Source organism: Coenobita brevimanus, chromosome 4 (assembly GCF_032717465.1).
Source record: "Coenobita brevimanus isolate Jiangsu-jjx chromosome 4, ASM3271746v2, whole genome shotgun sequence".
NCBI classification, from domain to species: Eukaryota; Metazoa; Arthropoda; class Malacostraca; order Decapoda; family Coenobitidae; genus Coenobita; species Coenobita brevimanus.
The window spans coordinates 15539684-15563859 of NC_136957.1; the positions used below are offsets into that span (position 1 = coordinate 15539684).

Consider the following 24176-nt stretch of genomic DNA (forward strand, 5'->3'; position numbering starts at 1 on the left):
CGTACATCCATTCTAGCTGGTGTTTCTTCCTCCACCGCCCTTTCAACCTCTTCATCCGACCAAACAATACTTTTCTCATTATTTGCTACCCTCAGCAGTCCTAACCAAACACTCCCTAAATATAGTCCACAAATTCTTCAGATGAATTGTTGCCAATGCAATGACTACATATATCTGGTGTTCATCTGACACTGCTCCGTTTCTCAGCCTCTCCGATTTTGGTCTTTCACTCCGACCACTTCTCTCTTTTTTTGCCAAGCTTCTCTCAGTTTTACCTTGTATACTATCGCTGCATCATCCTCTTAATTTCCATGTATGAACACCATTCTCAAACATCTTACTGTCTGCAAGCACAAAACCAGTCAGGTTCCATTCATAATTCTCTCCCGTCTCTCTGTACCATGCAGATATGCGTGCCCCTGTGTGACTAAAATATCATCCTTTCCTGACACATGCCCTTCATTCGTTGTTCATTATCATTCATCTCTGGAACTCCATAGTGACCCATTACATCATTCACAAGATTTATGTCAACTCCCACATTCAAGTCACCCACCACGAATACTTTATAACTCCCGGGCATCTATCCAATTATTTCATCCAGCTGGTCCCAAAACCTCTTTTCTTTTTCACATCAGTCTCTACAGGGGGCATATTAACACTCAGTGCCATTCTCACCATCTCAGACTAGAACTTAATATACATACACCTTGAACTGACATTTGTAATCGCTCATTCCTCTCTGACTTTCATTACTCATCAGCAGTGCACTTGGTTCTTCACATCGCCCAGACACATTCACACCTGACCTTATACACTTAACATTCTTCCATTCCTCCACTTCTCACCCTTTCATCTTTATTTCACATATTGCCATCAGGGTGTACCCAGCATATCTAAAGACATTCACCACATTCACTCTCTCTCATTCCTTAGTTGTGCCCATTACGTTCCACAAGGAAATACGAAGCTGCCTATTTTTGTCGGGCCCTGAGCAGGCACAGGATCCAGATCCTTGGCTGTCTGTGAATTTGCACTTTATTAAGAAACAGAGAACAGGCCAGAGCTAATCCCTGTCATTCCCTCTGTTTTGCCTTTGCCCAAAGGGGAATACGGGGAGGAGGGAGCACTATTTTGCCTCCCTTACCCCTGGAATTTTCTACAAGGTTACCAATAAATCAGTGTAGGGAATTCAGGAGACTATTCGGTTTATAATGCATACTGGTACACTGAGTTATGGATGGTTGAAGCCCTACCAGAGCTGAGGCAAATTCCAATGAACTTCCATTTCCTGTCTTTTTCCCCTCTCACTTCAACTTCACTCACCTCCAAGCCAAGCCATTCCCTTACTTCTTCTTAATCACACTTTCTCCTCATCTTCCCATCTACTTCTTCCCCTCATCTTCCTCCTCCGTGAAGAGGTAAGTACTCCAGTAGGCCATGTTGAAGAAGGCAAAGACGATGGGGAATGTGATGCGGGAGATGACGTCGATTCGCTTGCTACGCGTTGGGAATTTAGAGAGCCAAGTTTTACAGCAGTTTTGGCGAGGTGTAGACAGGTGTATTTCGCAGGGGTGGCCCTTATCAGCACCCATCCCCCCGTTGTGACGTGACACCAGCGGCTTCTGTGGGACAAAGACAGGCAGGATGGGGTGAGGGGAAAGGGAAAGCATTAGATAGTTTTGTTCGCGGAGACAGTGTAAGACATATAAGTAATTATAATGATATTGGTGTTCTTGATGATGGCATTATGATAACAAAGACGACGATGATGATGGTTTTTTGAGGTCCAAGGCAAGCAGAGATGGGGCAAGAAAGAGTAAGAAGGCATTAAATTGTATCACAGTGAAAGGTGATGCCATATGTGAAATTGTGTTCATGAAAACAACAGTGGTGGTGATGGTGGTGATAATTTTAATGAAGGTATCTATGGTCCTAGGAGAGGCAGGACGAGGCGAGGGAGAAAGGAAAACATCAGGCTGTTTTGTGGAGATATAAAAACTTATGTGGAAGTATAATGATATTGCTGCTACTACTACTGCTACTACTATGAAAATAATAATAATAATAATAATAATAATAATAATAATAATAATAATAATAATAATAACCATCATCATCATCATCATCATCATCATCATCATCATCCAATCCACACATTGCTCCATTAGGAGCGTGGGAACCTGGGGCTAAGCAAGTTGATCCTGACATTTAAGATGAGAGTGACCAGTCTCACTCATCCCTGAGTAGCATTACGTGAGGAATAAACCCCAACCACTCCTTGGATATAAACCTTCACCGGCTCAATCCGATTGGAGAGCTGTAATTACTCACTAAACCACCAGGCGCCAAAATTTGGTTATATGGTTACCTCCCAGCGTAGTAAATGGTTTCCTGGTGTACAGGAACCATTTGGCTTGTCACTCAGTGTAGAGTCACCCACTGACAGAAGGAAGAGGAAAGAATGAAGGAAAGACAGATGAGGGAGTGTAAAGTCACCCGTAGACAGAAGGACGAGGAAAGAATGAAGGAAAGAAAGACAGAAGAGGATGGAAGGAAAGAAGGATGGAGGAGAGGAAAAGACAGACACCCGAAAGCAGTACTACATCGAGTGAGTGGATGGCGAGTGCCCCAACCTACCACAATAATAATAATAATAAAAATCTTCATCATCATCAAAGTGAAGATGCTAATGGGTTAATGATTGACAATAATAGTGATGATGGTGATGATGTCGATGATGGTTATGACGATGACAAAACAAAACCATCAGTAACGAGAGTAACAATGACGAAAAACACGATGATAATAATAGCATGAACAATGATGTTCAAGACGACGGCAATACCACGGACGATAAGAATCATGACTATATTATCATCTTGCTAACCTGATTTCCTTCTAACAATGAGTTAGGAAAAATCTATAGGAACGGAACGCTTAACACCAGGAAAAATATTAGCAGCGTGACCAATGATATTCGCCTCACATCAATTCACTCATCGTTCAAGCCTTCGAAATTATCTAGTCCTCTTCACAGGCAAGACTCTCCAAACATTTTTTCAATCACAGATGCGCCTTTGAGACAGACATTCCAGCGACTGCCAAATTAAAAAAAAATGGGTTCAACTCCTGCCATGTGTATTTTGAATTTGGGTAGTATTTTTGTCGACTTCGCCATCTTTAGTTACACCTCTGCATTTAGCAATTTAGTTCATCCATCGTAACTTACAGTGTACTCTCATGTGTTTCTGATGCAAAGCTCTCTCGATATTAATATAACTTAAATAACATAGAAGAGAATTTTAAGATGTAAGCAAAATAAATAGCTTAGAATACTATGACGCACCTATGCCACCTACAATACGACTCTATGCCATCTAAGCACACTCCCATCTACTCATCTATCTTCCGATCAAGACATGTCCAAATGTACATACTAGACATCTTTTATAAGTTTTAACCTACAGAAACTTCTTAACAGTGTCATTTCCCTTGCTGTCACTTTTAACTTTATATTCATGCCATATCAAAATTTCATACCCATATGTTTTTGTGGCCACTAACACACCGTTATGCATTCCTCATGCAGCATCATCCCTCATACCTATGTTTCAAAATCAAGGCCTTCGTACCATCTCCATCCTTCCTCATTATCCTCTCCATTTTCTTTACTTATTTTTTACCTCTGCCAGGTCTATGTTTTACCCCGCGTTTGTTTGTCTGTTAGCAGGATTGTTCAAAAAGTTATGAACGGATTTTGATGAAATTTTGTGGAACGGTAGTCCAAGAGTCAATGAATTAAAAATTAAATTTTGGGCTGGATCCAGATCCGGATCCGGAGTATACCGCACAATATCTCCAAAAGTTCTCAACAAATATCAATGAAATTTTGTGAAAAGGTGCACCATGGACCAAGAAAGAATTGATTAAGTTTGGGGCTGATCCGGATCCCATATCCACGGATCCGGATCCCGGATTACTCTTAGGAAAGGATTTTGATTACATTTTGTGGAAGGGTGGGCCATGGGCCAAGGAAGAAATTATGAAATTTTGGCACGGATCCGGATCCAGAGCATCCCGCATAATATCTCCGAACCTTCTCGATTAATTTTAATGAAATTTCGTGGAAAGATGGTTCATGGTGTAAGAAAAAAAATGATTAAATTTGGGGGCGGATTCGGATCCGGATCCTATTCCACGGATCCGGATCCGGATCCTTTTTAATGGCAATGGCATTGGCGGAGGTATGCGCTCTCTAGGTCCTTTCTAGTTTCTGTCTTTTATACCCCTGTACAGAGGTATAATATTTAAATGCATTCATCAGTTTAAATTATTCTCCATTTATCATCCACCGGTCAACAGCCAAAATGATTCGGACTAATTCTCAGCTGTTTCTGATTTGGTATCCCCGATTTCTAAACCGACCCTAAAATTTGGCTATCACGTAACCTTGACGTAGTACACCACAGTTGTGGAAAAAATATCCTTGATGCATGCAAGTTCGTTAAAAAAGCGTCGATAATTCTGTATATTGTCACAAAAAATATTAAACTTAAAGTTTTTCTTTACATCACATACTAAGCACAAACCGATATATCCACAACATCCTTACTAGACCTTTACACATTAGAAGTGCTTCTGAACTTTGCTTTTGCGTTTGTAGGAGCATTAGCTTTTACGATGTAAAGTCCAAAAATACTCGCCCATCATGTTTGGATTTAATCTGCTTGGTATCGGCTCTCCTTTATAATTTGCTAGTGAAAGCTTCACCCATGTTCTTTACTGGCATAGTCAAGATTATTCATCACTGGCATTGTCAAGTTTAAATGGAAAGAAGTCCAAATGAGAAAGGAAGAAATGTATCTTGAGTGTGTTACGGAACAGAGAAAGATAATGTACACTTTAAGTGAGAATACTAAAAATCACTACTGTCCCGTAAAGTTCCAGGTTCAAAACAAAAGAGTCAGGTAAAATTACAAGTTAAAGTTTAATGCTCAAACTAACAACAAAACATTCAGGACTCATAAGGATAATGTAATGGCAAAAAACAGGTTAAATATATGACTAACTGCAATAGCCTCTATTAACACGAAATGAGCATGAGTAAATTTATCTAAGTCAGCCCTGATAAAATGAAATACCAGATAATACTCAGTGAATGCAAGATATATTATTACAGATACAAAATATTATTAATAAGGGCTGACACCCAAAACACATGAATCACAAAAACCTTACTAGGCATAAGAATTAACACCTAACGCTACATAGTACAAGAAAAAATGCAATAACAGTTATACTCAAATTACACAGCTGCTAGATGGTTGGAGACTTCCTGAGCACTCACAATAATAACAACTGTACAGGGGAGGACAGAGATGTGAACAAAATGAGGAGTAGATCTAAGTGGCAATAATGCAGAGACTGAGCTCATTATATAGGGGCCGGCAGAGCTTGATACAACTTGTAAGAAGGATGCGCAAATGAAGCCATGGGGACAAAGAGTTGACAATCCTGCTCTGAACAACAGAAAGAACGACTTACTTTACTATAAGGGTAGAAGGGGGGAGTGAGGTAGAACACGCTCGTGATCAAACATGCAGCATACTGTACGTTAGAATTACACAAAGGATGATGAAATCGTAGGCTATGTAACAAGTGACATTCGAGCATCGAGTGCATGGTAACTCTTCAACATCTTGTCCACAAGTTCCATATTATTCGGTGCTCGAAAATTTCCTTTGTAATATTTGGTAAGAACCACAAAGCTCCCCAAAGCAGCCCTCTCCAGCTGAGATGGGTCCTTTACAAAATACTGGACACTGAGTATAAGACGAATTTGAGGACCACTGAAAACACCTGCCTTTACTGTGACCTCAGATACAATGTCTCAGAATAACTTCGATAGGAAGTAGTGGAAGCCAGCACCATTTTGATATATATGGCTTTCACAAAGTTTTTCATTAAACCAAGTTTCAAATGAAGTGGAAGAAAGAATACCTTCTTAGGGTCAACAAGAGATTTGTGAAGACAGTTGAACCGTCCATTCATATCTTTCGGTCCCACTGACCATTCCTTTAGTATGTAATGCTTAGCATCTGCTCTGGTGTCCCAGAACAAAGAAAACATATGCTTTGGGTAACCTTGCTGAAGTTCTAGAGCAAGCAGGTTATCGTGAGGTCACCGCACATGTTCCATTAATGTGTTTTGTAGTCAATAGCAGTCAACAAAGTGCTAATAGTTTCATAACTTTCACTCATTCCATGCGATTGCGGAAGTGGAACAGCTCATTTCCATTATGGAGAAGGACTGCTTCAATGTAGTCTTCCTAGAATCTATGAACAACCGCCATTCTCCTGTCTAATAAAGACGGGACTTATAAAGGTGTTGCATTAACAGTACATCATAACAGTAATAAAGCATGTCTCCCGTCTTGAAGTACATTGAGAACTCATGTCTATGATAGGTGGTGGTAAAATCTCCATCTTGTAGCAGGTTCCATTCCTTGAGTCGAGATCCAAGGAGTTCACTTTTCTCCTTAGGCAGGTTAAGGTCTCTTATAAGGTCATGCAGCGCTACCTGAGTGATGACGTGCGTCTCCATGCTCTCAAAGTCTTCTTGAAAGTCGGCATGCATGGCGCTATCCTCCTCATTAGATTCTGATTCACTTGTGGTACTTAAAGGATTTGGAACTGGAAGCTCAGGGCCATGAAGTACTACCCTAAGAACAGAAGATACGTTAGGATAATTGATCAAGGACCTGGCTTTTACTGAATACCCTTTGCTGTTCGTGAGGCAAAAGTAGCAGTAAATACAAGCGATCTTTTGGTTCGCACCAAGCCACTGGTACAGCGAAAAGCATACCGATGGCCATTTACCACGCATCCATTCATTTATGTGGTTTACATAGGGCTTGCATGCTTTATGGGCTGCCCCGTTTTTGTCTTGATCACCAACAGGTCATTTGAAGTAATGTTTGTAAGCAACTATAACATTACTTGTAATTGGTTTCTTCAGGCTCTCAAGTGTAAAGAACCCATATATGTAGCAGATAGTGTCTGATGAGAGTTACGGCACTCCATTGCATGCCAACACAGGTCAAGACACTTTGTAACAGCAGAGAAAATCCGAAATGGAATAATGACAAATATTGGATTGCTGAAGCATACATTGGTGTAAAAAAATGATCTGCTTCATAATGGGAAAATTTTACCCGGTTTTAGGCTGTGGCTGACTCACTCTGAGTTGCTAAATATTTTGTGATTCAGGTACTTAACTGAAACTGCTATAACTGCCACAAGAATTAGCTGATGTGTACCATTATAAAGTATATCTCTATGATAGGAGTCGGGTTGGGATTTCCTATGTACGAGCAGATTTTCCTATGATATTCTGATTGTCAATAACTGGGAGTGCTAGCGAAAGTTGAATATCATTTTCGAAATTTACAGGATCATGTTGCTTAGAATCACCTCAAAACATACAAGAACCATAACACTTTTTAAATTTTATTGACCAGTGTTAGCGACTGTGAGCCACCTTCTGTCTCCTTCTGTCCAAAGAACCATAATTTTACTTCCATGAACATTTACTTTAAAATCTTGCCGCTCACAGACATTCAAAAACCTTTGTATCAGTTTGCATGCATCAATTTGAAGTAATCTATCCTTCATCTTTCACCATCAGCTTCACTTCCCTTTTCATGACTCTTGATCTTTTGAGGGACATCATACACCCTTGTCTCACAACAAAGCCGTCCCAAAACCACTCTGTTAGTCATCCCTCTTCCCCCCCTCCCCACATGATTCAGTACCATTATAAAAACTCAGCGTAGCAGTCTGTTGTTTCTATCTATAATATACAAATGTAACTCATTTCATATTCCCTCCCTGTTCAACCAGTTACGCGCATTTTCCAAACCCATAAATACCATATCTTTCAGTGGTTCTCACATGCTTTTTCCATTTTTTCCATGACTTGTCATACTGTAAATATCTGATCCACATAACTCTTGCAACTCAGAAACTACACTGTTCGTCACACACTTCATCTCACCAGTCTTTACCTTCTCTATCATTAATCCATTTATTTTTCAGTCTATTCCTACTGTTTGCACATGATTTTATTCAGCATTACTATTACTTTTCGTAATGATGTTACATACAATCGTCATCATTCTCTTTTATGCGAAGGGTCGAATAAAACTGGCTGAAATGAAAAGGTATGAAGAAAAAAAAAAAAAACGTTGAACTCAAAAGGTTATTTTTCCGTATAACTTACACTTCTGCAAAGTTATTCAATTTTTTTTTTACAATATCCATGTAGTTTCCTAACGATACAGTACAAGAGAACAATCACAGATATTCTCCACTTCAACAATCCAACTCCATTCTTGCAAGCTTTCTGGCATACTTCCCCATAAACAGTTCTTGGCATTCTCTGTAGAATATTTTATCACGTGTATGCACCAACTACTGCCTTCCCTTTGATTAACCTCCACACAGCATGTTTCACTTCTGCAGGTACAGTTTAGAACACTACATTATCTCTTTTTTCACCACCAAACTCTGTCATGTATGCCATTTTTCTGTTCTCGTTATTTCCACTAAATTATTTTTTTAATATTTTTTTTTTAAATAACAGAACAGAGGAAGGAAAATAAATGAATAAATAAATAATAATCCATACACCAGATTACTGGCATCCTCCATTCATAAAATATCTGTAACAGTTGGACTTGAAAGGCTGTAGACTGAAGTTTAGGGGGAAACAAATCCGGGGAAGCGAGTTCCAGGGAGGTGCAGTTCGGGGAATAAAAGAATTCTGACAGGCAGAAGTTCTGCAATATGGCCGTGTGACATTCCAGTCACGAGCGCTACCATCAACTCTACATATATTTTTCATATGGTACTTTTGTAAGCATCTGACATTTTCATCCCTTGCATTTCCACACATTTTTTTTCCTCACCATTTCTATTTTCTTAAATTTCTAACCAAAACATTTTCTGGTTCTGAAAGATATTTACATTCACTTCTTCTGGAGCCATCAATGATTTGTTTCTATCTCTTGACATATTTCTAACTCTTTCGTTCATCTAAGCTTTCATGCAATAATTCAGTTAATGCTTTTCTTTTTTTCTTTTCTTTTTTTTTAGTCTACCGCTCATTCTGTCTCCATATTCCATCAAGCTGATCCTTACTACATGACCACTATACACAGCTTTAGCAATGATAATCAAACACTTCCTTTATGTTCACCCCAGTTTTTCTAAATCTATTTCCACTTCACTGACTTTTTATTTCTTAACGTTTTGTTTATATGAATCTTTCCTCACGAAATACGTAAGAATCGAAGGCTAACAGCCAGTAAAACATGTCCTGTCCTAAGAGTTTTGAACAGCATGTCAAAATCAAGATATAATCATTACTAGGTACCCGGGATGGATGTTTTTCTGCTCAATGTTCTTCAGGATGGACAGCGTTTGCATGCTTTCAGCCTATATACAATGATAATGTGGATAATGCTGAACAAGAAAGAACACTAAGAGAGCGTAACATCCACGCTACTAGCTGTTTTAAGTATATATCGAATATTTGAGTTTGTCCTGTGAACATGACCTTTGACAGATTACTTTCAGAATCGAATTATTTAATTCTTGCCTAACCCTTAACCTTCCCACAAAAAATAGGATCAAAACAGTGTTAGGTGACTTTGCTCAGTGATCTTGACACAAAGGGTTAGATATTCTCAAAATCGACTATTTTTATCGTTGTTTTATCTTGACCCCTTCCACAAAGTTCAGTCAGCATCGGATAAAAACGGTGTAAGTTGACCTTACCAAGTGACCTTGACCTTTGATCCACTGTTAACCTCTTGTTTGATCTTCAACTCATCCAGAAAGTTTGAATCCAATCAGACCAAAACTGTTTTAGTTATTTTTTACACACGCGACACACGAGTTGAACATTAACCTTACCAAGTAACCTGACCACTGATTTCTCTCAAAACTGAATCACTTCATTTTCGCCTTGCCTTCAACCCTTCCTCTACATCTGGTCTAAAATGGATGAAATTATATCTAGTAATTTTGCTAGAGTCAGCGTTTCATAATGTTTGACAAAACCCTGTGACCTTGATCTTTGTTCCTCACTGGCTGATGTACAACACTCCCACCAGGTATCGCTGAAACAGATGTAAAGTTTTATTTATTTTATTAACACACACACACACAGACACACACACACACACACACACACACACACACACACACACACACACACACACACACACACACAATGCCACTCAAATCATAGCACTCGCTCGCACTATGTATGCACCGGTGTAATATCAGAAATACTAGAGAAAATGAAGCACTTAAAGCGAGCAGCACCCATGGTCACCTAATGGTGTTCTGGCAAAACAATTTACTTTGCCCTGCACGGTGACCTTCGACCAATTGCTCCCAAAATCGAATTTCTTCATCCTTGTCTGACCCCAAACTCTTTTACCAAGCTTGGTTAAGATCTGATCAAAACTATTTGAGTTGATTTTACCATTTGACCTTGACCTTTGACTTTAACCAGTGACCTTGACTGTTGACTTAATGGTTTCCAAATCAAGTCCCTGTAATCTTGGCTTACCGTAAAGCCCTCCATTAAGTTTGGCCTAAATTACAAAAACTCTTAAGTTGATCTTGCCATATGACCTTGGTCTTTGACACAATGCTCTCAAAAACAATATGAGTAATCTGAATCCCCTCACCAAAATTGGTTCAGATAAAATCCAAACTATTTTATTTTTTCGTTTATACAGAGACACAGGTCGAACTTTGCCTGAGACCTTGACCTTTAACTGTTCTCAAAATCTAATCCCTTTATCCTCATCTTACCCTAAAGTCTTTCTCCTAATTTGATATAGTCGGATAAAAATTGTTTATGCTGACCTTGCCATGTGATCCTGATCTTTGATCTATATTAAAAAAAAAATAACAATGTTGGTCATCCCCTTGTATGATCCTCAGTCCTACCACCAAGCTTGTTCCATATCGGATCAAAACTATTTTGTTCACACACAGACGGACAGGTAGAATTCCAACTTGACGTTGGAATGTTCTCAAAAACGAACCTTTTCGCTGTTGCCTTACTCTCAACCACTCTCTCAAGTTTGGTTTAAATTGGCTCATAACTGCTTAAGTTGACCTTGCAAGGACAAACGTCGACCTAGCCTGTAACTTTGACCTTTGATCTCTAGTTCTCAAATACACTAGGTCAGCCCATTGTCAAACCCTCAACTTCACCAAGTTTAGTTAAAATCAGATTAAACACTGTTTCAGTTGTTTTGATCAGACAGGCACACAGACATTCTGATGGAAAGACACACATGACGAGTAAATATTACACCCTCTCCAGCTTCGCGAGCGTAAGAGCCCCTACCATACAAAAAGGTGTGTCCGATTTCAGCCTGCTCTAGCAGCATTTTATTATAATGATGCATAATACCAATGACTATGTGATTATAACAATGCCAATGATATATGTAGTAATAAGATTAGAAAAACAAAAGGATAAAATGTCATCTGACATAAAGAATGTGTGTCTGTCCTCAGCCTGCTCCAAAAATATATGATTACCATGTTCTGGAGACAATGGCGCTGATGATAATAAGAATGAAGATGATACTTGTGACAATATTATGAACAAGTACAAAGACGGGGAGCTTTAGGCCCCTTCTATTAATGCTCTTGGTGAGGTGTGGTGTAGTGTGGTGTTGGGTGGTGTGATGTTGTGTGGTGTAAGAATATGGTATGGTGTAGCTTCTTTGAATTCGCTAAAATTATAGGTTATGAAACACCTCGCTTTCTAAAGGTTTTAGCAAGAAACAGCCAAACAGTTCACTCCTCGAGACGTTTCCACATCTAAAAACAGACAGCAACCCTGCCTACTGTGGTGACTGCGTGTCCATCATTAGCCTGCTCCAACTACTTAAGTTATAAAGATGAAAATAATGATGCTGATGATAACATAGTAATGATGACAATGACCATGGTAGTACTGTACGAGCAGTATGATGAAAAATTATAAGCCTCAGTTGTACCTACCATGGGGAATGTATGTCCGTCCTCAGCCTGATCCGCCAGTGCCGCCTCCAGAGCAGCTTGTTGCTCCATCTCCCACCGCTTCTGCTCCTTCATTTTCTCCTTCATCTTCTCGCGGTGCTTGTCGGAGCGGGAGGCGTAGTTGACCAGGGCGAACTCTAGCAAAGCCCCGAATACGAAGGTCAAGCATACGCCCGTCCACACGTCAATTGCCTGTTGAAAAGGAATACCATAGCACATTTTCATCTCACATACAGGGGGGCCAGATATAGTAGTTGTTTCTACTTGACACTCCTTCTCTCCCTTATTCACCGATTTACTGTATTTTCTTGAGGAATGGGATTCAGACCGTACAGAGGCAGTAATAAAAAACAAAAAAATTTTAATCAAAGGACATTAAATGTTGCACATCGATAAATGTTCATCCGGCTCTGTTTTAGGCAGGTAAGACCCCTGATGATTATTCCTCATGGACGGAGGGGGGAAGGAGATCTCAGAGGTGAGAGTGCCAAAGTTTTTTTTACCGACAAACATAAAATTCTACAAATTGTTAGATATTTACTAGGAACACATGTTAGACAGGGTGACACTCATAAAGACTACCGGTACTTCACTTGGTGGTGGTGGGGATCCTCGGACGTCCTGGATAAAGCCTTTATGTACGATCATGGTTTTTAACCTAGGAATAGAAATTTTACCAACTGGTGGGAGTCACGATGGCCACCCCGACAGAGGGAGGGAACTGCTCTCAGGAGGGCCAACAATAGTTTTTATATAACCACACAACCTTTGCACAGTAGTAAACCTTCACCGGGACCAGAGTTTATAAGTGTGTGGGACCATCAGGGTTCGTCCCTTCGCTTCTCCAGCAAATTATTATTTCTTTCCCCTTAGAGAATTGCAGGGTAGGTGCAGCTACCAGAGGTTACAATTGTTTTGCTTCCAACCTGACGAAGATCCCTGATACCTTGCAGCTCAGGTGATGGCCAAGTGTAGTAAAACTGAAGGGCTGATTTGAGGAGTAACCAAGGGTACTTTGTGCTATCTTGTAGTTAATGCCCATTTACTTTCATGCAACCTCTACTTTGACTTCGGGTTGTAGGAGTCATACACTTCCATCAGGTGAGAACAAACCAACTATAGGATCATGAAACTATACGAAAAATTCATACATCTAATATGGGATTTTTTTTTTTCTCCTCACAGATGAAATCTTTCATGTATTAGTCACAAAGATAAACTCTCACAGGTACCGAAAGCAAAAATCACAGGCATGTCCATCCGCACGTCGATAGTTTGTTAGAAGACAAGGCCGGAATAGTGAAAGTTTTAAAAAACGTTATGATTCTGCAATGGTGTGCTTTTCACATTTCCTCGGCAGATTTCTTGGTATACCAGGTATTTAAACTCTACCAGGTCTCCGTATACGAAGGCTTGTTGGGAAGAGGTACTAGGCTCACAAAAATAGTTGATAACATCAGGCGTCAACACTGAAATATTTTCTTATAGGCCGTTAGTTATAGGCCTACCAATTACTCAACTGGGGTCCTGAACACGGTCTGACTCTCACTCGTAATATAGGTGGTAATAAAGGTTGCATAGCACCTTTTTCGTGGCTATATATTATCCTATTGCGCCTTGCGCCTTATATATATATATATATATATATATATATATATATATATATATATATATATTCAGTAACCTACAACCTGATAAAATCGTGTATATTGTAGAATATATATATTACTAAGAGGCATTAGGAAGACTCTTCAGCCTGTGAAAAGAGCACAGACGTTGTGAAAGTGAACAAAATCAAAAAGAATCATCATAAAGAAACTTGCCAAGTCTATCAGATTAGGAATACTGACCAGCAGAAATGAGTCGAAATAGCAGTAAAAGTAATATATTAGGCAAACTTAATCCCCGACCGTACAATATCATTTTATAAATCGGCTACAGTATTATTATTATTATTATTATTATTATGTTAAGCAACGTTGGGTCTGGTTAGTACTTGGATGGGTGACCGCCTGGGAGCATCAGATGCTGTTGGCATCCCTACGTGTCAAGTGGGGTTGGTGGAGGATTAGTGCCCCTCCCTGTAAAACAATTAACTCTAAGCCCTTGGCCACCCCGTTTGGGATGCATGGCGTCTGACAATGAATGAATGAAAAAATTATTATCTTAACAGCAAAAAGACCCCCCTCTTGTATAGCAGTTACAGTATATGGATACCGTATGGAGGTCCCCCAACACGAAGGTTATCAGACCACACGTCGAAGCACTGCATTTGGTTGAATCGCTTAAGTAAAACGTGTGTGGTGATGTGTTTATTATTGTTTTTCCTGTATGGAAACAGTTAAATTCAGCTTTACGAACTGAAGGGGATTTGATGCAGACTGATGCACGAGATCTCCTATGAACTGAATAAAATCGTCTGGAATGTGCAAGATTCGACTCGAGCAAGATGTCACCGGGAGGAAGAGGTCATAATTCTGCCCCACAACAACAACAAAATTCGCAGTAACCTATTGTATATATAGTGCAAAATCATTTTTAAAATAATCAAACACCAAATACAATCTGTGAATTTATACTAGTTTAAATTGAACATATTAGCAGCTTGTGATTAATATATGAATGATCACCCATGCAAACTCAGTAGGTTTGGTGAAGGTAGTTAGTTTAATATGCTACGTTCTGTGAAGCATTTATAATTAGTTCAAAATAAAGAAAACACTTAAGCACTCTATATTTTAGGATATTCCAGCTCACAACAAAGTACTGCAAACTTTTGTCTTTTTCTTCGAAGCGTGTGTCAAGAACAGGAGCTTTGGGTCACATTCTTACAATACATACCGAGGAGGGGAAGGCAAGCCCTAATTTCCAAAGCATATTATTTTGTTTAGAACACTTGTAAATTATTAGTCAGTATACCACTTTACATAATCAGCCGCTTATAACCACTCATCCAACTTTAATATTCTCATCAGTGGGCATCACAGCATGCATCAGTGTACTCTCGTTCTAAATAAATCATTAGACTTTTACCTGCAGGTCAGTGAGTGGCCAGCATTTTTCTTCTTATATTTCTGACGAATTTGTTAAGAGGAGGCCTTTGGAGAGATAAAAGTGGTACCATATAAGGTAATTTGATATGGAGAATCCAGTCTGCCATCAGCCGACACCTAAGCCTCGTCGCAGGTCCCAGAGCAATTCTGCTCTTGTTTATTTATCAATGGATCTGGTGCATTACCTAAGGTGTGACTTTTTCCCTTAGTTTTCAAAGCCTGTAATCATGGACCAACCTGTGCCATGTGTATAGTTTTTCTTGCCAATTCTCCCCACCTACTACCAGTGTTGTTGTTGTTGTAGTTAAACCTAGGCCAAGCTTGGCCCAGAAAATTCATCGAATGCAGGGAAGCAACTACCCCTGTGGGGTCGCCCCATAGGTTAACAACATCGTTAATGATGTGTCTGCGTCTTACTGTAACATGCTGTGCAGTGCTCCATGATGTGGTCTATGTTGTGTGGTCCTATTCTACAAGAGGGGCACATGTCATTCATGATTCCACCTAGCCCAAAACTAAGCTGGTATATAACTGTGGAGACCTGGGTGATTTCTTGATCTAAACCTAAGTAGGTGAATTCGACCAGCCCTGTTTAAGGATACAACTGAGGGATGGACAACAGGAGGAGGGGTTTGTAGTACAATGTTCTCATCAAGGTGTTGTTTTGCCCTGCACATGAAGTGGGTAGGTGCTGTAGGTGTTTCTCCATTGCAAATGTTGGAGTGTCCGGAGGTGGGATGTTCTTGATGAGGGTCTGGTAATGTTTGTAAGCTGATTGTTTTGTGTGTTTGTTTGTATGTGGGGCTCTATCATATAATGAAAAGAGTTTTGCATATTATTACACACTGCCCCATAGAACTGTGTGCTTCTAATGGCAAGAATTTCATTAACAGGGAGGACTTCAGTTTCAATGTGTAAGCTGTGGGAGTGGTTCTGAAGGAGTCAGTGATGATGCGAAGGGGATTGTTTTATATGGCCTGTAAAGTGTTGGAATGGGTGTTAGATAGGATGGAGGTCCATGCCAAGGTGGCACAGGGCGTCACGGATCTAATGTATCCTTTGTGGAATAGGGAGTGTCCCTTTTTATTGCCTAAAGTTTGTCACTGCAACTGCCCTGAATGTACTGAGTCTAAGGGTGTGCCATCTTTTGTTGTCTTGTATATGGACCTTGAAGGTGAATCTAGTGTTGTATGTCACTCCAAGGATCTTAATGGACAGAGTGTGTGGTCAGGGTACAACGTTCAGTGGTACGTTAGGAGTGTACATGTGCTCATGACTGTTGTGGGTGATAAGTGTAATGGTGCATTTGGCTGGAGCAAATGTTAACTTGTTGTCCTTGACCAGTGCCTAAAGTGTGCTGAGCTAATCCTGTTGCACTGTGCAGGCTGTGTCTGTAATATAGCGTGAGGTTATTATAGTAATGGCATCTGAATATGAGGCAATGTTTGTGTGGGATGAGATATAGGAATATCATGCATGTAGGGGTTTAAAAGTGAGGGTGAAAGAATGGAGCCCTGTGGAACTCAATTAGGGAAGCTTTACATTCAAAATGACTTACCCTGGAGTAAAACGTGAATTTCTCCAACAGGTAGGTAGTAAACAAAGCAACATTTTGTGTTGTTCCCCATGTCTGTGTTGCAGATTCTGATGATTTGTTTGCATCAGGGGATGGCATCAAAGGCTTTGCTTAGGTGTATTGTTGTGAGGAGTTAATTTTGTATGGGTTGTGGGGCTTTGATGCTGTCAGCTGCATGCTGTATGTGTTTAGTCAGTAAAATGTTTGTGGATTGTAGTGTTCTAAATCAGTGTTGCGAAGGAGCAGAGAGTACAAGGGGTGTGACATCTGTTAAGAATTAGGCATACGGATATCTTGGATGGTGTGCCAGGTAGTGCTATGAGTTTGTACAAAGAACGTGTGTTTGATCCTTGTTTGGTTTAAGACTAATAATGACCATTCCACGATTTCAAATGTTGGGATTGGTACAATGTGCATATGAATAGTTGCCAATTTTTGTGAAAGCCTAGATGCCATGTGGTCCCAAACGTTTCAGATGTAGGTTGCTGATGCCATCTGTCTCTTTGTAGAGTTCTTTGTTTCATTAAGAATGTTGCTTGTCTGTTCTGGAGTGAAGAGGGTTACACTGTTGACAAGTGCAACGGACTGCCAGTGTACAGAAGACTGTTTTTCAGACATGCAGAGTGTGCTCATGTAAGATGACTTGTGTCTGTAGTGGTTCACGAACTTGTGTTGTGTAGTGGTTCACGAACTTGTGTTTGTGTAGTGGTTCACGAACTTGAGTTTGTGCAGTGGTTCACGAACTTTTGTTTGTGTATTGGTTCACGAACTTGTGTTTGTGAAGTGGTTGACGAGTATGTCAGCTTGTTCTTTGCAAGAAACGATGTGTTACAGGTGATGGGAATGTGGCCCTGGGAGGTATCTATTTCGTATCTGGTTGTGATTTAACAATAATGTTAAGTATTCTGTACAGCCAAGAGGGGTCTGTGGAGTGGCACAGTGTTGCTACAATAGCCTTCCAGTTTTCTGTTTTCCTTCTGCTAATTCTGCTATTAATTTCGTTGTTTAATTGCTGGAACTTGCGATGATTCTTTATATGTGGGGATGAGGTGAGAGTCGTGTTCGAGTAAGTCACAGTGTTTTATGAGGCAAGAAATCTCCTGTGTAAAATGTGCACAGTAGTGCCTTCTGTTGCCTCGTGCAATATGGCGTTTATCTGTGTTAAGGATGACCTTTTTGAAATTCGTAATGGGTTTGTCAGTGTTGATGATGGGTGTGTTATTTGGTGTGCTGATGTGTTGTTCTGCTTCTTCAGTGAATTTTGTCCAGTCTGCCTTCTTATTAGCGTAAGTGATGTGCGATCGGTCGTTGTGGTAAGTGAAAGTGTAGGTGAACAAAATGTGATGTCTGGGGAAGAGAAGGGAGGGGTGCCCTTGATGTGGATTGCATGTGTATTGTGAGGTCGCAATGAAAATGTACATGTTGCTGTGTTTTCACTGTGTTCATATCAGAAAGTCCCTAGCACTTATATAGTTAGGTATCTGTGATAGACGGAGGAGCTGAGGGCTTTATTGTGCTGGTGCAATGTGGGAGGCTGTCGGGGGAAATGTAAATGTTATTTTTTTTTTATGTAATTAGATTTAACACGAGTGACTATTACTAACATAGCGTCATTCTGGAAAAATGAGTGTGTTGTTTGTGTTACGTCTTTGTAGAGGGTGGATGTCGGGATGTAAGTGGTGAGGCATTCTACATGGCCATCAGGTCTGTCTGAGCGAATGTATAAGTACTGACTACTTTGTGGAATTTACTGTGTGTGTGTGTGTGTGTGTGTGTGTGTGTGTGTGTGAGCTTTGTTTCTTGTTGGGGTATAATGTGTATGTTGTGGTCGTGAAGAAGCTTTTCAATCTTTGCATACTTTTTATTTATTTATTTATTTATTTACAATTATTGATTTTGCTGCTGATGCCATCAACATTAGTTAAAATACGTTCAGGCTGTGCATTCGAGTCTCTGTGAGTCTAGAATAGATCTGTGTTGTACGTGTAGCGTTTATGTGCAGGGGCTGAGTTGTGGTGGCAGTAGTTGTGTGAGTAAAGCGTTGCTGGTGGGAGTAGGGGGATTGTGTTTTGCGTGATTGGAGTGCATGAGGATGCGTTTCACCTGTCACATACCCAAGTACTGTGGTGTTGTCTGTATTTGGTATTTGCAAGTTTATTTCATGTGAAGTGGATCCATTTTCCGCAAGAATTACATCGAACAAATACTTGTCTAATGCCCATGATGGGTAGAAAGTGTTATTAAGTTTAGGGTCCAGATTAACTCAAGGCCTCCAACAAGTGTTGAGCGGAGAGATATAACTGCCGGAAATTCAATTTCCTTTGTGTAGAGAACGGTCAAGGGGGCAGCTGCCCCCAAGCAGGAAAAGGCACCCTGCCGTGCTGACCAAGGTCCTCCTTGCAGGGCTCAGGGAAGGCTAGGGAGGTTTTGCTCTCAGGCCACAGTTGCAGCTGATCCTCAGCACCTAGGGCTAACAGTGCCACTATGGATAGGTTGCCCTGCAGAGCCTATTGCCAATGTATATTAATATAATGATAATGGGTTATGGGCTGAATAAAGGCTCTAGATTTACAGTATGCAAAATAAATGTATTACCAAACTATAGTCCAACATGATTTCCGGGAGCGATATTCATATTTTTTCTTTGTGTAATGGGTAACTTAAATATCAAGTGCGTATGTCTTTCTCATCAGTTGCAAGTTGTTTGCCTTAATCCGCCGTTTTTTGCTAATATGCATTTACATAGTGATTGTAAGCACTCTATTTTCGACTTCTTCAAGCCTCCAGCACTAAGTTAGGAAGTCGTGGTTCGTTCACCATCAACCGGTCTATCTACATGAAACAAATTTGACTCTGGTCCAAACACAGGAAAGCTGTGCATAAAACTGTCAATTGATTTTTTATGGAATTTTCCATTTTTTGGCTTGATATTGAGGATGGGGGAGTGGTCTTACGTTGGAAAACAAATATCCCGTTTTGTGACAAATCTTTCAATAAGGCCTTTCAAGCATGCTGATGATGCACAAAAAGTATCAATCTTGCACAGCTTAGAGCACTGGATATGTATGTACTGTATAATACTTTAATCAACACAAGAAGCATGAAATACAATCTTCATTCATATCTATCAGCACGAAACTCCTATATAATGTTTAAGCTGCGTTTTCTTAATAATAAGTTTTAAAAACTGAAGTACTTATTTCTCCACCAAACACAGACCTATTATAAGTTGGTTTGTTGTGGTGTAATTTCCTAAAATTATTTAATTATGTGTGTGTGTGTGTGTGTGTGTGTGTGTGTGAAAACCAGCACAAAACTATAATACTTTGAGAATGAGACAATACAAAGATTCATTCCTAGAGAATTAACTTTGAAATATCTAAAATATTTAGGATTTCATAATCGTTTTACTTTATAAAACCTCTATTTGTGCATGTACAAACTGGTCAATAAGTACGTTAATCCACAGTTTATACCCCTGAGAAAAGAAATCAGATTCCTTGCTTAATCTTTATAGGGGAGCCTTTATTTGGCCCATAAAAATCTGGAACTACTGGTTACTTGCCTTCCCGATCAAAATTAATTTTAAGAATACCAACGACGATTTAACCGACTTTTGCCTGTTAATGAATCTCCTTGAATCCGGGTGACGTCATTTTTGTTTACAAGTGTTCCTATCAGAGGAATTTATCCAACTTAGGAGAGACCCACAGTGCTGAAGGGCTTCACTAGACTACATCTACCCCCTCCAGTTCAAAGAGACTATCCTAAGTTGAATATAATCATGGATAAGGCAAAAATTAAATGAAGGAAGACGCCCCTGGGCTCAGAGGGTTAGTGAAGCTGCTACAGTTGTGTGAGGTGAGATGCGGACACGACACACCGGGGTTTTCGTGAGTGACCTTGGTGTAGGATACTGGTGGCAGTGTACTATTTATACTGGAGATTTGTGTGGCCATAGTAAGCAGGGTGGTAACGGCCAGTGAGATGCGGGCTGGGACTGCAGTTTGGTCCAGCCAGAAGGACACCCAGGACACGATGACCAGCATACAGCTTGGCATGTAGAACTGGATCATGTAGTACGAGAAATTCCGTCTGAAGTAAAAGTTGACGTAGAGGCAGCTGTAATCACCTGTACAGTAATAAAGGAAATGCAATTAACCTCTCGAATCCAGTGATGTAATTTTCCTGGGAATAGAAAATTCGGTCACGTAGTACGAGAAATTCTGTACTTACCTGTGCAATAATAAAGGAATTATAATAAGCCCTCTGAATCCAGTGGTATACATTTAGGTTACTCTTGTAGCTTTCAAATAATGTTATTCAACTTTACGGTCTCTCGAATTCACGGGATCAATGAAGGCCGTAGTTAAATCACACCAGTTGGAAAAGTTTATTCTAAAGCATAATATAATCATCTAGAGGTTTAAAAAAAGAAACACACACACACACACACACACACACACACACACACACACACATCAACGACTGGGAAAGATTAACTTTTGCTATTTGCTGAGGTAATTTATATTTTGTTTCTGCCATCTCTAAGACAATGGTAACCTTACGACAGCTTTTTAAACTGGAAATTTCGCTACCAGGGAGCTCTCATAAACTGAATAAGACAGTGTGACATCAGCTGAAACAAAATGAAAAAGACATCCGCGGGCTGCAGAAATTAATCCGATGACGCGTTTTTTTTTTTCTTTTCCCTATCGCCAGACGACATCATTAAACTTCAGAAACATCTAACAGTGATGGGTTCAATGTGAAGGAACTCTGATAATGTTAATAAAATTGTCTGGTGACAGCAGTAGTAATCAGAAATGAAGTATCTAGGTTGAAGATGCTCAGCGAGGCATGTTCTACATTACCTTGGGCTGAAAAGGTTAGATGAGACAAGTCCTACCGTACCTTAGTGTATGAGACAGGTGGCAGTGACTGGTTGATGGATGAGGTCTGTGTGGACATGGTGAGGAGGGTGGTGACTCCCAGGGCCACACGGGCAGGCACGGCGTTCTGATCCAGCCAGAAGGACACCCAGGAAACAATGACCAACATGCAGCATGGAATATAGTACTGGATCAAGTAGTACGAGAACTCCCGCTTGAAGATCAGCGCCACTAACAGGCACGAGTACTCACCTGCAGGGTTAGTAGGGGAGGGGTTAGTTGGGAGGAGGAGGAGTTAGCTGGGTTAAGGTAAGAAGCGTTAATGCAGGATATGTGATTAGTTGAGAAGGAAGGTTCAAAATGTGAATTTCTTTTTCCATCAGCATGACCAATATGTCCTTTTTCATTTCATTTGGCCATTTACTTTATTTATAATACTAAATTTAAAAAAAATGTAAACACAAACGTATTTTTACATCTTCATATAAGGAATAAAGTGTATCAGTAACTCCTATTGCATCTATCGCTATAACTATCACCTGACTACTTTAATCACTTGCATTTCTTTGAGTCCATCTAAGTAATAATATTTTGATGCGTATTTCCTCTAATAAACTTTGTCAATATGGGTTCGGTCTGGGGTGCTGAAAGAAGTCTTCTCATTTCCCTTTCATATTCTTGGTCATTCTCCTTTCAGGCTTTTGATGAAACTTTTGCCGTTGCAATTAACAGTGAATGACTGAGTGCAGAAGATAGTACTTATGATTCAATGAATCTGAGAGTGAGGGTGAGAGTAAGTGTAAGTGGATGTAAAAGTGAATATTATGTGAAAGCGTTAGTGTATGAGAGTGCGAGTAAGAAAGTATGAGAATAAGTGTGCAAGTATGTGGTACTGAGTGAGTGAAAGCGTATCAGTAGATGACTGAATGTGAGACTAAATGAGAGTGTGAGTCGGTACGTTTGAAGTCTGCGGATAACTGAAATGCAGAGATATAAAACCCAGTGTAGAAGAGACAGTATTTAAAAAAAAAAAAAAATAGAGAAAATGGAAAAATGAGCGAGAAAGTGAAAATGATTGGACGAAAATGTAAAAGAGAAAGAAATCAGTTTAGATATTCGAATTCTGCTACCACCGTTTTAAATTATCTTTCAGACAGCCATCGACAGGTCATACCGCCCCCCCCTCATACTAATGGCAGGGATCCGATGAACTAAAAGCAAATTAATAAGTAAAGTTTAGCGTTGTGCTTATTCAGGCCGCCTGCTCGAGTTAAGCACTCGATCAAAAAATTATCTTTACTACTTTCCGTCTTACATTTTGAAACTAAACGAAACAAATGATAATATTCTGCAGTAATTACTCATAGTTGTGCATGGCCAGTAATTTAATCAGTACGACATGAAGAAAGAACATCATGCAACGTATGAAGTAAACATTTCATTCAGAAAAATTCACCTAAAGAAAATGCGCGATGAGCAACAGCGCCCATTGTGAAACCATCGGTCACCGGTGTGAAGATATATATATATATATATATATATATATATATATATATATATATATATACATTTAAATCAAGTGTACATGTAGTGAAACAAACGTCTTCCCAATTTCTTCCAAATACTATTTGCAACCGGAAAAACATGACAAAAAAACTTATCCCGACTAATGCATGTCTAAGATAGTTTGATTTTGCACAGGTGAATTCACCAAAGCCTGAGAGCAATGCTGTGTCACTCATTAAATATATACAAGTTTCACTGTGCATCTCAGGACACCAAGGACAATGGAATGTTCATCCAAGGTTTGCTTAACCTATATTCTTTCAGTTTGAAGGCGACCTTCCCACATTCTTGCCTTCTTCAGATACATTTTACTTAGCTTAATGGTTTTTAACTTTTTTTTTGTAACAAGTCACTCTTTTTGAAAAATCATACATTTTACAGCTCACCTACCCCGCTTTTCATTAAACTGATAATGCAATATATATATATATATATATATATATATATATATATATATATATATATATATATATATATATATATATATATATATATATATATATATATATATATATATATATATATATATATATATATATATATATATATATATATATATATATATATATATATATATATATATCAGCAATTTACTTGTTGAATGAAAAGTGCAACCGTATAAGGAATAGGAAGACTAGCGTAGATAGGACCCACATCATGTTTATTTCTGGCCAATGTTTCGAAACATACACATTTCATCATCAGAGCCTGTACACAGGAAACAACACCATTAAAACAAAAGATGAGAACAATATTAAACATATATACCTAAAAATTTAAGTTTTTGTACAAAAAAGAGGTGCGGAAAGAAAAAAATGAAAAGAAATAGTACGAAGATAAAGACGACGATACCAGCAATGTAATAAAATTTGTATAAGATTAATATGTATGCATAGACTTGTCGATGAAAATCCTACAATGCAAAATATATTCTAAAAACCACTAAGATAAATACCTAATAAAGATCAAA

General features: G+C 39.3%; 1 protein-coding gene across 1 annotated transcript in view; it reads right to left on the reverse strand.

Annotated features, from left to right (window-relative positions):
* The window catches only part of LOC145395955 (glutamate-gated chloride channel-like), a 287229-nt gene that overhangs the window by 13605 nt on the left and 249448 nt on the right, over positions 1-24176 (reverse strand). Inside the window, exons 7-9 of the mRNA XM_080269468.1 lie at positions 21663-21892; positions 12102-12311; positions 1327-1625 (exon numbers count right to left, since the gene is read on the reverse strand). Of these exons, the coding sequence (XP_080125594.1) occupies positions 1386-1625; positions 12102-12311; positions 21663-21892 (680 nt within the window). The 3' untranslated portion in view covers positions 1327-1385. The remainder of the gene's footprint in view (positions 1-1326; positions 1626-12101; positions 12312-21662; positions 21893-24176) is intronic.